This window comes from Python bivittatus, unplaced genomic scaffold, assembly GCF_059951505.1.
Source record: "Python bivittatus isolate LINGU-HERP-01145 unplaced genomic scaffold, Pbiv_v1 ctg000610_np1212, whole genome shotgun sequence".
Lineage (NCBI taxonomy): Eukaryota > Metazoa > Chordata > Lepidosauria > Squamata > Pythonidae > Python > Python bivittatus.
In genome coordinates, this window is record NW_028277088.1 from 28525086 (window position 1) to 28540073 (window position 14988).

Consider the following 14988-nt stretch of genomic DNA (forward strand, 5'->3'; position numbering starts at 1 on the left):
ATGGAATGTGAGATGGAGAGGCTGATTTTTGGGGAGGGGGAGGGCAGGCAATAAGATAAGGTGGGAAACAGGAAACCACTCTCAGGGAAAGCAGTCTTGGTGTTTTATACCAATTTGGTATTCCAGCCCCTAAGCTCTGCCCCAATGCATAGTCATCCGACCTTCAATGGCATGGGTTTCCAGCTGCTGCCACTGAATGCCAGCTCAACTTGTAAAAAGGCTTGTCTTTTTCAGGACTGAATAACAGAGGAGAAGGATAACTTGGCATGTATTGCTGAAACGTGGATAGGTGTTGGGGGCTGGGTTGTAAAGGTGGGCTTTAGGTTTAAGATGGGATTGCTACTTTTGTACCAGCCTCCCTGTTGCATAATGACTTCCCCATCTGAGCTGCTTGATGTTTTGGCCAAACTGGTAATAGAACTCCCCAGACCTATGCTACTGGAGGACTTCAATCTGCTTTCCCTGGTTGAAGGTAGTTCAGGAGTTCATAGCAACTATGGACCTGATCCAGATTACTGAAGGCCCAAGTCACTGCAGAAGTTACATGTTACAACATATCTGGATTTTGTCTCAGGGTAGTGGCAGCAGTATCTGGAGATGGGGGATGTTAGCATCAATCCTTTGTCATGGGCAGATCGCTTTTCGACAGCCTTAGAGTTCTTTGCAATGGCTCCCCACTGCAGAGAGAAAAGACCTATTTGATTGGCCTGCCCCAGGCACATGATGGATTTTGCTGAGTTTCAGAGGGAATTTGGAGTTGTTCCTGGCAATCTGCTGCATGGTTTGACTGATGCCTTAGCCAATACTTGGAACAGAAGAATGCCAGGAGATGAAACAGCAGAAGAGACACTTGGAAGAAAACAAGGAGCTAACTGAACCGAGCACGGTTAAGAGAATTTATTAAGATTACCTTTGCTAATAAGAGTGGCAAAACATAACTATTTTTCCATTACTACATCTGCAAATAGCCCTGTTCAAGGTGACCCAGTCCCTCCTAGATAAGAAGGGGCCAGAGGAACATCTATGAGGACTATTTAAGGTATCTGCTGGATAAAATTACTTGGATCCCCTCTGAACTGCACTCTGGCTGTGTGGGTCCTTTGGAGTTGACTGAGGCATGGTCTGGCTTGGTAATCTGAAAAGTGTTTGAGTCTGTTGGTCTTCAGGAATCTGATGGATTCCTTGAGGCTGTGGGTATGGCTAGTTGTGTATTATATCTATGTTCCTCCTTGCAGGTCAAGGCTTTCTGGGAGACCAACATGCGGTTGGATCCAGACAACGGTAAACCTACTGGCTCTTAAAGATGAAGTGGTTCATCCCCATATCAAGAAACTTATTGGATCCAATAGTGCTGCACTATTTTTGTCCAGTCTCTAATTTTCCCTTTTTAGGGAAGGCTCTTGAGAAGGTGATCAAGTTGCAGATTCAGAGGGCTCTGGAAGAAACAGATTATCTGGACCTTTTTCAGTTGGGTTTCAGACATGGCTATAGTACTGAGACAGCATTGATCACACTTGATGATCTTTGGCAGGATTGGAATAGAGTTGATGCAGCCATCCTGGGCCTCCTTGATCTATGAGTGGCCTTCAGTGACATGAATCATAGTATTCTCAACCAATTTAGAGGATTGAGAGTAGGGAACATGATGTTGTTATAGTACTCTTTATTTATCAGATTTATATAGCTGTCCATCTCACAAATATAACTCTGAGTAGCATACAACACAGAGTCAGTTAAAACAATTACAACAACAGGTAAAAAGTTAGACACAAGTACAAATAAAAACAAAATAAAAAATAAAACCGTGGGAGAACAGACCAGCATCCTACATACAGTGTAACCATCTTGCAGACTCCCCAAACCTGCTGAACAAACCAAGTTTTCAGATATTTCCGAAATGCCAGTAGGATCAGGGCTAATCTCACCTTGGGTGAAATAATGTTCCAAAGGGTGGGTGCCACGGCAGAAAAGGCCCACTTCCTGTGTCCTGTCAGATGAAACTCTTTAGCAGACGGGACCCATAATGTGCCTAATCTGAGAGGCTGGTTCCAGTTGGCATTGGAGGGGGGGAAGATCTAGCCCTAGGTTCCTGTTTTGCAGAGTTCCTCAGGGCTCAACTCTCCCCCTACTCATATTTAACATTTACATGAAACTGTTAGGTGAGATTATTTGTCAGTATGGGTTTAAGTATCATCAATATGTTGCTGTTACTCAGATACACAACTCTAACTTTAGTAAACCAAGTTATGCTGTTAAGGTTCTTTCTCAGTTTCTGAAGGCTGTAGCAGCCTGGATATGAAAGAACAGGCTTTGACTTAACCCTAGAACGACTAAATGGCTCTAGGTTTTAAGATACCCCTCCAGATCAGGGAATTTTCAATCATTTGTTCAGGACAGAGTGGCACTCCCCCACATAGATCTTAGTTGCATCTTGGAAGTCCTCTTGGACTCTTGGGACCTGCTGAAAGAGCAGGTGGCAGTTGTGGCTAGGAGCACCTTGGCACAAATCCATCCTGAGTGCCAACTGTCTTTATGCCTGGATTGGGAGGCCCTGCTCATAGTCACTCATTCTTTGGTAACCTCCTGTTTGGACTATTGGAATGCACTGTACATGGAGCTGCCCTTGAAGACCACTCAGAGGCTACAATTGTTCCAGAATACAGTTGCGCAGATAGTTATGGGTGCAGCATGATACACTCATGTAACACCATTACCTCGTGAGTTGCACCATTACTTTGTGAGTTGCTCCCAACAGGCTTTTGAGTGGAATTCAAATTGCTGGTTATCATTTATACAATAAAGCCCTTCAGGGTGCATGGCTGGGTTACTTACAGGATTGCCTATCTCTGATTATTTCTGCCCATCCCACAAGATCTGGCAGGGTGGACATGTTCCAAATCCCTCCTATGAACCCATGCCATCTAATGGGACCCAGAAGATGTGCCTTATCTTTTGCAGCACCTGCCCTGTGGAACAGCACAACCTCCAAGATTCAGGTGACTCTGATAGCCTTCTGTAAGGTGCTGAAAAATCTGGTTTTTCCCCTTTAGGCATGGGGCTGTGGCTTTAGATGAGCCTGTTCTGTAATGGTTAAGAGTGATTCGCCTTGAACATGTTTGTTTTTTATTTCTTTATTTTTGTTTTTAATCCCAATACTAACCCAATTTAATAAAAAAAAATATTTTATACTTGCTGCTGCATTTAGACGTATGCTTTAATCAGATTTGCCACAACTTTGGGCAAAAAGTGGTTGTTTTTTGCTTTGAGCACAACAGAAGTTCAGGTTATTTCTCTGTAACTTACAGCAAAATGTCCCCTGAAAGTAAGCACTTGCTAGCATGATGAGCAAAATTTGGGAATAATAAAATAAGAATTGAGCCTCCTCTTGTAGGTCGTTAAAAGGTCTGATAACCCCAGGAAGAATGCACTGCAGGTCAAAAATACAGCAAAAACATATACACGACCAGGCCTAGATTTAATGGCACCTGAGTAGCGGCCAAGCCCTGCTTAAGTTCAGTGCCCAGAAAGACCTGAATTAGCAACCTCTCCGCCGATCTGTTATCCTCCTTCTCTTGTACTTGAACAAGCTGCACCTTGCTAAACCTTAGGCTCGCTCTCAAAAAACAACCCGTCTTAAGAGGCACCCGGGCCTAACCCACGAGGTTTGCATAGCGATCCGCTGCAGCCAGCAAAAGCAGATGCTTCCAGCCATTCCAACCGCGAGGGACAAAAGCTTCGCCGTCTGGGCCTGAACAAGCAAGCAACCGAGCGAATGCAAACTGAGCCGGTAGCACGTTGCAAACGACTCACCTTTGCCAATGACTTCCAGCAACGCTTTCTCCTCCTCATTCAAGTCGCCTTTCTTTGGAAGCGCCATCGCCTATCTTATGTGTTTCCTTCGTTTCTTTCTCTCTCTCCCGCCGATAGTAATAAAATGGAGCGTGCCTTGCCCCGGAGGGCGGAAAAAGCAAACCGCGGCCGATCAGCTGGAGCAACTTGGACGCTTCCTGTGTTGTGCTTTACGAGACCCTGTCCGCGCGCGCTCCGACCTCGTCGCTCGCGTCACCTTGAGACAGCGGGGAGGAGGTTCAAAGCCAGAGTGGCACACGGGGGGCAATAACACGGAATGCATCCCTTTACGGCGCCTGAACGGCGTGGTCGATCACGCGTATGTGCGCGAGGGACAAAGCAGAAGCAGAAGCATAGGAACATGCTAAACTGGACATGCTGCTCTTCCACGTGGCTAGGATCAATCTCCCCCTCTTCAGCTATAATGGTGCGGCCCGGCGGTGAAATAGGCGGAGCTCAGGCTGCTGCTGGATGTCAGCGTGCTCGTCCTCCACTTCTCCATTGTGTGCAGGCGCTGGTGTTGTGCCTCTTTGCTGCTTATCCTTAGACTAGAGCCACTTCCCGGGGAGAGGTAAAAGATTGCTGCGGTGAGGGGAAACGGCGCCCTGAGCAAGAAAAGGGACAGAAAGCGGAAGGGAGGCAAAGCTGAACAAAAGGGGTTCGTGGCTGCTGCAGCAAAGCACAAAGAAAGAGGGGCCAGCAGGCATTTCCACTCTGGCTTTAAAGGGCATCGAAATAGACGCTTGCCCTTTCCGACAGGCTCGGCGCCTCAGCTTTGGGCTGAAGGCTTTTAAGCGACTGCAGCTGCGGTGGGGAGTCTCTGGAGGCGAGGTGAACTTTGAGGTGGAAGAGGGTGTACGTGCGTGTCTTTGGCAAGGGGACGCGGGACAAGAACACCGAGCAGCAGCGATAGCTTTCAAAGCGCTCGTTTGTGGGGCTGCCTTTTGCGGGGGGCGCGCCAGAAACCGTCTTTCCGTGGGAGTTTAAAGGCCTCGTAGTAAGGATTTGGGGGGGGGGGAGAGAGCGATTTGCGGTCCCGAGACTGCTTCCAACTGCTTGCTAAAATACGATGCGAAGAAACGTGTTGGGCGCGGAGGTGGGGCCGGAGGGAAATCAAAGACGTGCCATCTTTTTCTGACCTTTTTGGGGAGGCCCTGCGCCTGGTGAAACGGTTGCAAACGAAGGAGGTATTTTGAGATTTTGTGATGCCCGAAAAGCAGGCACGCGCTGCTTGAGAAAGTGAGGAAAGCTGGCTTGTCTGCAGTGCTGCGTTCCGATGGTTGCCTGTTTGGGAGTCTTTAAAACCGACCTGCCTCTCTCTGCGGGGCAGCTGGGCGCGCAGTTTTATTATAGAAGCGCTGTTGGCATCCAGGAACCCTCAGCCAGAGAAATATAAATTTCATTTGCGGTGGCATTTCATGATACGCTCAAATATTAGATTATTTACCTGACAGTACGTCCCATTAAACCCACTTGGGCTTAATTCCGAGTTGTTGTGTGGGTTACATCCTTCAGAAGAAACCAGTGTATGAAATTCGGAATGTAATCCATTTACATACAGGGTTTTTTTTTTTAAGTGTGTTTCAGGATGATTGAGATTTGTGACAAAGTTAGCCTAGGGGGGATAACAGATGCCTTGAAAATCCCTTGTACAAAACTGTTCACTCTGTTACTCTGAATGCTTTTTTAAATAATAAAGTTGCATCCTCTCTGTTTAGATTTCTATGGGGTTTTTGAGGACATTCAGGTTTACTGTCTTTTGCCTTAACTGGGGACAGGGAGACAAGCAGCTTAAAAATATTCATTAAAATTATTCACAAGGTTTTAGTAATCCATTAAAAGATGCTGTAGCAATCAACCAATAATGTAGAGTCATGGATTTCAGTAAGATTATTTGAGGAGATTGAATGGACTGTGGGATGAAGCTGGGATGTATAAAATAAGTTGAGTTTCTTGCTGCTTTTATTTTTGCTAAGGATTAGTAGAATTTCCATTTGGCAACTGTGAGTTATTGAGTGGAATGCCTTCTGAATATAACTCCTTTAGCTAAGCTACTGTACAGAAAGAGATTTGAATATAGAAATGCTTCATACAACCTAATCCTCAATAGAGTTATAGAGAAATAAGTCTCATTATGGAGACTTGACTCCTGCAAAGAGGTCTAGTCTATGGTTACAATGTTTTTTTCATTTAGCTATTTATTAGGTTCTAATAGATGGAATATTAAGCAGAGCTTTTTGAATAAGTAACCCAGAAGTACTCAGAACTCAGCTGTTTTACACATGTAGCAGAATAAAATGCTGCACAATACCAGAGAATCAAAACAAGCACAGCAAAGGAAGAGAGATTTTGTTCTTCCTCTGCTAGTTTTATCTGCAGAAAGTTTTGCAAGTCCAGGATATAAAAACAAAAAACAAATCCACAGTCTATATTTATGCTACCCTCTCGTCTCCATCTCATTTTCCTTAAGGTGTAGTTTAGACTGTAGTTACTCAACAGTTCAAATAAACACGTCAGACTGAGATTTACAAATTTCCTAACTATTGAGCACTGTTGCCTGAAGTAAACTTTCATAATTGAATGCCTTCCAAAGCCTCTAGTTAGTATGTCTCATAGTGATACTGGCCTGGAGTGATTAAGATTAAGGAAGCTGTTCTAAGGATTCTCTTGAGATTTGGTGATCCATCTTGTGCAGAGTTGGAGAATTTTTATTTTACCTTATTTGTATGAGACTGTGGTTGGTATAAATACTGTCTTCAGGAAGGAACAAAACAGTTAAGCTATTGTATAAAAGCACTTTTTTAAAGCAGAAAGTAACCAGCTTGATAGTTGAATGATGCAGTATTAAACTTAATAAAAGTTATATAAAATAGTTTCCTGTTTCATGTGACTGTGAATATTGTGTATATCAGGCAAATAGCTCTGAATTATTCCAAATACACAAACAAGATTAACACTTCCTTTTAGTTTCTATGAATTCATCCTAATCTTTTTCCTAGACCAGAATTTCCAATTCTTTTTAGGAACATGATGATCTTTGTCTATTTAATTATTTAATAAAAGCATTTAAAATACCACCAAATGCAAGATCAAAACTATATAACGTAACACCTTGATTTTATCAAACAATGTAGTAAAACATAAAACTACTTTTTAATTGTATCTTTTTTTCAGTTGTAATTATTGTTTGGCTATTAGTTGCAAATAACTGTGAGCTGCAGTTTATATACCTGATTTTTTCTTCTTTCCTAGCATTTTCCTGCAGGTACAGGGTCTGCTTTTCGGATCAACCAAATGTTGATCCATTGGTTGCAACAGGAACTGACGGAGGGGCTTGTCTGTTGTGGGCTGAGAGAAAGGGACTGGCCCAAAGTCACCCAGCCAGCTTTCATGCCTAAGGTGGGACTAGAACTCACAGTCTCCTGGTTTCTAGCCTGATGCCTTAACCACTAGGCTAATTACACAAGTCCAATGGTATTTCCAAGTAGATGCACTTCTTCAGTTCTGCATCCAACTTGCTCTGTGTCCAACATCATGTGAACAAGGATTTTCCTGGAGAGCTGCAAAAGCAGGTAGGAGTGAGGGAAAGAACTGCCTCTTGCAGATAGACATGATTGAATGTACCTCTCTGCATGAAGGCCTGTGTGAAGCCTTCTGGATGGAGTAAGGATCTTATTGAGATCCAGTTTGGTGTAGTGGTTATGGCACCAGGCTAGAAACTAGGAGACTGAGTTCTGGTCGTGCCTTAGGCACAAAATCAGATGGGTGACTTTGGGTCTCTCGCGCTCTCTCAGCCCTAGGAAAGAGGCAGTGGCAAACCACTTCTGAAATCTTGCCAAGAAAACTGCAGGGAATAGTCCAGGCGGTCACCAGGGGTCAACACTGGCTTGAAGGAACACACACACACGCATTCAAGGATCTTCTAGTTTGTTCTTTTCTTTGTCTTTGTCTTTTTTTTTTCTGTGTGTTAATCTATGTTAGAGCTTATGTTGCTGTTTTTGAACATTTCCCACATCAAGGTGGCAAAAGCCATATTACCAGCCAGCTGTTAGCAACTATGGTTAAAGGTAATTCTAGGTCCCATAAGAAAAGGGCTTAGGGCATCTTGCAGTCCTAGGGCTGAAAGTTACCCATCCCCTATAGTAAGGGATTGTAGGCCTTTCCACATTGTAGGTATGTCTGTCTGGTTTTGTGCAGGAAACTGTAATTTAAGATCTTTAATCCACCAAAATAAAGGTCTTATATTATTAGATGAAGGTATCGCTTTTGATCATTTACTGCAATTTGTATAGCATTTCTCAGTGCTTTACAATTCTTGGACCATTATTTAAGGGGGAAAAAACAGTTGTATGGTTCTAACTAGGTGTGCAGGGAGTGAAGATTATTCATTTGTGGATTGACAAACATGTTTGATTTGGAACAAATAGACTAAAGTTGTCAACTATTGTTTTCTTCCTAATAATGCTCTGAGAAGGCAATCCATCATCCTGTCCTTGTGTGCTATATTAAACTACACAATGTAGTGCCTTGTGCAGATAAGTGCAACTTCTGCTATTGTTTTAGTCTTTCTCCATTATATAACATTGGGCAAACATAAGATTGTCTTTTCAGTTCTGCTTCCTTTCCATTGTGCTTTCTTTTCAAAAGGGACAAAGCAAAAATGCCAATGAAAATTGAAGGATAAAATGGTGCAAAACATTTCAGGTACCTATTTTTGGCAAGCGCTATATTGTTTGGCAAATAATAACTATTGCAAATATTGATTTGGCTATAAGGAGTTATATGTCTAGATCCAAATTACGTCATAACTGGAACAGACCCATTGCAATCAATAGGACTTAAGCTACTCAGTATGTCCCAAGGTCTGTTTAAAGTATGTTAAATGTAGATTCAGTTTGCTTGGTAATTCAAACATGCAGATTTAATGCCTGATTTTATTCTTCCGTAAAGAGTATGTGTTTTTTATGTAAATACTAAAAAATTAGTGTTTTTTAGGTGGGCTTGAAGATACACCATTAAAGTAGATATTCCTATTCAGAATAAAGCCATGGAAAAATAACGTCGTTGAAGAAATTTGTCCTTCAGAACTTTTCCCAAATAATAGTCTTCTTCTAAAAGTATAATGTATTTAATTTATTCATTAGCTTTTGGGTAAAAAGTGTTCTAAATTAGCGCCCACAGCAAGTTACTGAAATCATACATGAAATAAGGTAGATATGTGATGAAAATGTCCTGTTCTGAAAGATCATAACAAAAGAAATCAAAAGCTGCCAGTACAATAGTGGTTTTCTACCCATCTTTATAGTAGAGGGACTTCTGTGTTCAGCTCTAGTCACTACTACATCTTAAAAAATATATTGAAGTACTGAAATAGGTACAGAAAACAGTAAACCAAATTGATTAAGGGGTTAGAACTCCCTCTGATGAAATATTAGTTTTTTTTTTCTTTGTGTGAATTGGGGAAAGGAAATGATAGACTCATATTACTTGTATCCTGGATAGTCCAGTGAAACTTAATTATGAGTTCAGCACAGGCCAAAAAGGTTTGAAATAATTCTTCACACCATTCCTAATTAGACTGTGGAATTTACTTCCACAAACTTTTGTGATAACCTTGAATCTGAATAGTTTAGAACAGAATAGGCAAATTCATGGAGAGTGAGGTTATCACTGTATTAAAGAAAGGATTAAAAAAGAGCAGTATCATGAGTGAAGAGATAGGCAGTTACTTTTATACAAATGAGTTTTCCTTTCTTTAGTATATACTTCCAAGCAAGGCTCTCAGTTCTGGGATGCTGGCTAATAAAGGCAGGGAACCCTTTTACTTTCAGTTGCAACAAATCTAATCCTTGTCAATGGAATGAATCATTCCTGTGGCCATAATTCAAAACTTCTTTTCTTTGCCTAAACTTAGGTTTAGGATTATGTTCAGAGCCAAATTAGATGGAGCACAATTAAGGCTTGCATGTATGCTTTTAAAAAATAAATTGCAGGCTTGGGGGAATCTATTCTGACTGGGCCCCTCCGTGATTTCAGGAACACTAGGTTTGGATTTATATTGTTTGTATTGGGGAAATTGTCATAAGAGAGAAAACTCTAAACATTAACATTTCAGAAAGGCAAAAATAAAACCCTTTAGTGATTTTTGATATCTGCCCTATAAAGGCTAAGTAGTTTGCATCATGTAATTTTGTTAACTTAAGGGTTTTAAGCATTATTTTTATTGTAAGTTTTTCAGAACACAAGAAATCCAGCTTAAGATAAAATATAAAATTTTACTCAAACATACTAAATCCTGTATATATCTAAATAATGTTTTTGTCCTTAAATATATTTAATAGTAATTCTGTGGTATCTGAAGATTATTAAAACTGTAGAGAGAAAAAATAAAATCCAAAGCATGCAATTAATCCTAGTATGTAGAAATAAATGGATGCCTGTTGTGGCATTAAATATTATGAGTTAACAGAACTTCAAAAAGTTAAACAGATGGAAAGTTTCCAGTCACACTTTGTCTTCTGCAGGGTCTCCCAGGATTATTGGAACCTTCGTAAGCCATGTGGATCCCGGAGAAAGGAGGAGATGCAAATTTTTCCTTCTACGACTGTTTTATATTAATTTACCTTTGAATAGAATCCAAAGGATTTTGAATATCTAAAAACCCAGGCAGCAGTCCTGGCCAAACCACTTTTGTGCTGTTCCCTGGAAAGCTCCATGGTTGTATTCATGTAATCATCAGGAATTAAGTTTGACTCATGTTGATCCTTCTCTTTCCCTCAATAGATGAGCAAAATATAAGCTCCATTTCAAGCATTGTGGGTCCAAATCAGTTACCACATGAGTATTCTAAATAAGTTCTTTGTTCTGTCAATATCAGTCTAATTATGTATGTATCACAGTAGGCTTCCACACATTCAGCATGGATGTGCAGGAAAGAAACCATGTTGGCCATAGGCTTTTCATAGACTTTCATCCTGAAGATGTTTGCACTGAGCATGCGGATCCTATAGGGAAGCCGGTGTCTTCTGAGAGATCTCAGTAGTGAAGTGGGATGTATCCAACGCACTCATGGTGAGTGTTCCAGGGTAGAGAATATCTGAATATCGTCCCTGAAATAGTGCTCAAGGAAAAATGTTTCTTCAGACTGAAGGAGATCTCTTTTTCCTAATAAAGAAGAAATAAAGGAGTCAACATTTGCTTCTGACCCAACATGGTACAGTAATTTGGAGAGTGGGCTTGGGCTAAACCTGAAGATAGACATAAAGCACATGAAGTTTGCTCCATGCATAAGTGTTAGGAAACCAGCATGAGACCATATATCTTGATGCTACAGAACTCCTACACATGGTAAAAAATGAGGTGAAATCCATGTACTAACTTGGTGCTGCCTCAGCTTTATTTCTTTCTACTGTTGGCTGGGTTTATACATCATGCTAGCTCATATTTAGTTGGATAAGTCATGTTAGCTGAATTATACACTGTGTTAAGCTATGAACCATGCATTTTAAATCACAGAGCCTACGTTTACATAATGAAGAAAAAACAAAGGTTACAACAATTATTGAAGCCTTTTTCCATGCTTTTTCCATTGTAGTCTTATTTAAAAAATCCATGCAAAAGAGTTCTGGAAATTTGAATTTTTGCTCACAATTCTGCTGGCTTAGTTTGTATCAAGTTTTTGTTGCAACTTAGTCATTCTCTTGTAAATAAATCTCTAATCTGTGATGAAGTAACAAAGGAATCAACTTTTGTTCATCTTTTTCCATTTCTTCCCTCTTTTGATTCAGTCTTTGATCATACATTTATAAATACAATAGTTACTACTTTGTAAAAGAAACAAATATGTACCAGCCTCTTTGCAGAAAAGAAATGCATTGCACCTCTGTGATATTAGTCCACAGCTCCCCAAAATTGTTTTAGTTAACTCGAATGAAGCTGCATTTCTTTTTCTGCTTGCTTCCCTCTGACAGAGCATTTAACTGCAGCGCAGTAAAATACTGAACGCTCACATAGCCCCCTTAATGCAGGACATAATCTGTTTTTTATAACACTTAATGTTGAGACAAGATTTATCTTTGGAAATCGTTTTCAACAGTAAATGGTTTATTTGGCATTCCCTCTGCCAGGGTGCCAAAACCTTGCGGTGCGAGACAAATGCTTTTACTGGCAAACTGCACAATTATTGTAACCTCTGACTTTCAGATTGGAATAGTGAAAAACATTCAGTTTTAAAAGGCTAAGGAAGGCCAAAGTGATAAAAATAAATCTTTCCAGCACTGTAGCATGGAAGTAAGGAAAACTCAACATCCTCCTATTTAAAGAAAAGCATTCTTCATCCTCCTATTTAGGGTTTCAATCCAGTCATAGCCATGTTTTAACTCATTTTCATGGGTTATTCAGTTAACCATGGTTTATTGAATAAAACAATTGTTTTATATGGCTCAATTGAAGATGCATATTTGAATATTAATTGAAATATATATTTCAGTCTGAACTGACATATGTGGAACATGGATTTCCTTGGAAACTAAAAATTGTTTTGGGAGAAGGTGTGAGTTATTTGTGTTCTGCCTTTGTATTGTAGTAGTTATTTTTTTGCCTGTGGAAGGGATGGCACAGAGACTGGATTCACCCATCATGTTAAACCATAATTTAGTTTATTGATTTTGGCTTATTCTGTGGTATGAATCCAGCTAATGGGAGTTTATTTAATAAAGCATAGTTGAACAAACAACATCTTAGAATGATGTATGACTGTCCAGTAAAAAAAATCGGATGTGTTCTAGCCTTAATATATCAAGGTATGATTTAAAACAAAAAGCAAATAAACCTGTTCCATGTCATCCTGATTCATCCTATCAGATTTTATAGTTCCTTTTTTTTAAAGTATGTGATGCATTTGTTATTCCACATACTTTAGTTAATGTGTAACTTTGGGAATATCATTTATTTTTATGTGTGTGCAGGCAGGAACTTTTTGTATTCCATCTTTTTCTTCCCAGTCCCCTGCATATAAAGGCCCTTTCTTGGGCTCCCTCTCCCATTAGGCTATGAGTTTAAGGCTAAAAGTTTAAGAAAGTAATTCTTGCATGTCAAAAATACAGAAGAAAATAAATGAAGCATTTCCTTTTCTGCCTTCCATCCTATGAAAAAGCTATTTTTTCCATCCCTTCTCAAATAAGAATTAGTTCATTGTGGCTAGCAATGACTGAGTACGCTATGACATACCTCTGCCAAATGTCTGTCATACCAGGTCAGCTACAACATTGCATTTTATGGTAGTTACATTAATTAATGTGTTTGAGGGCAAGGCTGGTAAGCATTGTTGCTCTGGGGTTGGTCTCTTCAGACCCTTGGGGTTTCAAAGCAGAACACCCGCAGCTTCCTTGCCATCATGTGGCCCAGGCTCAGTAATTTCTTACTCAAATGTACATTTGTCATATTTGTCAACTTTCTAATTTCCTACTGATTTTTCTGCTTTATTGTTTTGCAGTCCTCATGGGACAGCATGTGTAAGCTTTGCTACTTCGGCATGATCAAGCATCCTGTTTTTTCATGACCTACATTCAACTGTATTGCGTGATTATAACTTGTCTTTAGTGCAAGTTATAATTTTATGTAGCTGTTTTTTAACAGCTTCCTTTATCATGAAAATCTTAAATGAAGCCTTTCTGCTGATCTTAACGTTTCTATAAAAAGACAAGACAGTTAGCATGTTTGGAAAGAAAGAAAGATACAACTAGGGGCTAGCTAGTTTATTTGTCCTTTTAATTAGGAGATATTGCAAGTATGCCGATATTAGTTGTAGGACAGATGCAGTATTTTACTTGAATGCATCAACATGGATTTTCTGTTCTGTTCTGTTCTGTTCTGTTCTGTTCTGTTCTGTTCTGTTCTGTTCTGTTCTGTTCTTCCCTTCCCTTCCCTTCCCTTCCCTTCCCTTCCCTTCCCTTCCCTTCCCTTCCCTTCCCTTCCCTTCCCTTCCCTTCCAGTCATAGTCTTGATTCCTAATGACTACATAAACAAATCCCTGCAGTTTTCTTTTTTAGAAAGTGGTTCCCCTTGCCTCCTGCCTAGGGCTGAGAGAGGGACTGACCCAAGATTACCCAGCTGGCTTTCATGTCTAGAGCAAGACTATTCAGAGAGCCGGTTTGGTATAGTGGTTCAGGTGCTGGGCTAGAAACTGGGAGATCATTTATTTTTGGCATAGTCTAATCCTCTCTTAGGCATAGAAACTAGCTAAGTGATTTTGGGCCAGCCATTCTCTCTCAGCCCAGCCCACAACTCACAGGATTGTTGTTAGGGAAAAACTAGGAGACTGGAGCATTATATACAACCCCTTGAGTTGTACAATGTCAGAGAATGGGTAATACACACAGACACATATAGCCAGCCATACAAATAAGGGATTTTGTTCTGGACACTATGATATCTATACTAATGAAATAGTGTGCTCTAATATATACAAGTGAAAGTATTATTTACAAAACCAGTATGTTTTCCTATGAATGTACAGAATAGGATAAGAAATATAATGTCAAGTCTTAATCTATTTAATTTTCTTCCCTCTTATATTTCTTTCCCTCACTTTCTGCTTGTAATTTATTACGGCTTCTTCTCCCCTTCCTTACCTCAGTTCCTGATACTGGAATACCTGTGAGTTTTCTCCCAGCTGTCTTGCTGCCGAACACAGCTTTTAACTCACAAAGTTCCACTGGTCAGCATCTGAATTCCCATAACACAACACAGTTCATTCTCTTGGTCTTTCCACACTTTCACAAGCCACTCCAGCCTTGTGCTCTTGGTCTTGTGCTAAGTCAGCTGCTCTCCCTTTAAAAAAAAACAAAAAACTGTGACCTTGGTATAGCCCCAGCCACTTTCCTCCAGCTGGGCACTTCACCCTGCCACATACAAAATAAAAGCAGAATATAAATGAAATAAAGACTAGAACTTAGGTTTCCCCACTCTTGATTCATCACCATAACTACTATCTGGACCAAATTGGCTTGAAAATACGTATGATGGTGTAAGGGAGTATGGTTTCTATGAAATAGAGAAAATATATTATGCATTTTCATTCTGAAAAAATGAAAGTACTCTAAATGGAATTGATTTAATCCCTACACCAGTGATGCTACC

At 40.3% G+C, this 14988-nt stretch overlaps 2 protein-coding genes and 1 long non-coding RNA gene across 9 annotated transcripts in view; 1 reads left to right on the top strand and 2 right to left on the bottom strand.

The window, feature by feature from the left end:
- Positions 1–4128, bottom strand: part of ANKMY2 (ankyrin repeat and MYND domain containing 2) — a 23936-nt gene extending 19808 nt beyond the window's left edge. For all 3 annotated transcript variants that reach the window (XR_015797850.1, XR_015797849.1, XM_007430359.3), the window contains exon 1: positions 3811–4128. Coding sequence is in view for 1 of the 3 variants with exons in the window: in XM_007430359.3 (XP_007430421.1) it covers positions 3811–3877 (67 nt within the window). In the remaining 2 variants the exon portion in view is untranslated. The remainder of the gene's footprint in view (positions 1–3810) is intronic.
- Positions 4129–4284: 156 nt separating this feature from the next.
- Positions 4285–14988, top strand: part of BZW2 (basic leucine zipper and W2 domains 2) — a 43816-nt gene continuing 33112 nt past the window's right edge. Inside the window, exon 1 of one of the 4 annotated variants that reach the window (XM_088150661.1) lies at positions 4285–4420. The gene's annotated coding sequence lies outside the window, so the exon portion shown is untranslated. Of the gene's footprint in view, positions 4437–4498; positions 4681–14988 lie in introns of those variants that run through there. The other 3 variants (XM_088150664.1, XM_088150662.1, XM_088150663.1) reach the window with 3 other exon arrangements.
- LOC112540894 (uncharacterized) overlaps positions 9034–14988 on the bottom strand; it is a 56130-nt gene continuing 50175 nt past the window's right edge. For both annotated transcript variants that reach the window (XR_003084937.2, XR_015797851.1), the window contains 2 exons: positions 14481–14679; positions 9034–11013 (listed from right to left, as the gene is read on the bottom strand). This is a non-coding gene — a long non-coding RNA (uncharacterized LOC112540894). The remainder of the gene's footprint in view (positions 11014–14480; positions 14680–14988) is intronic.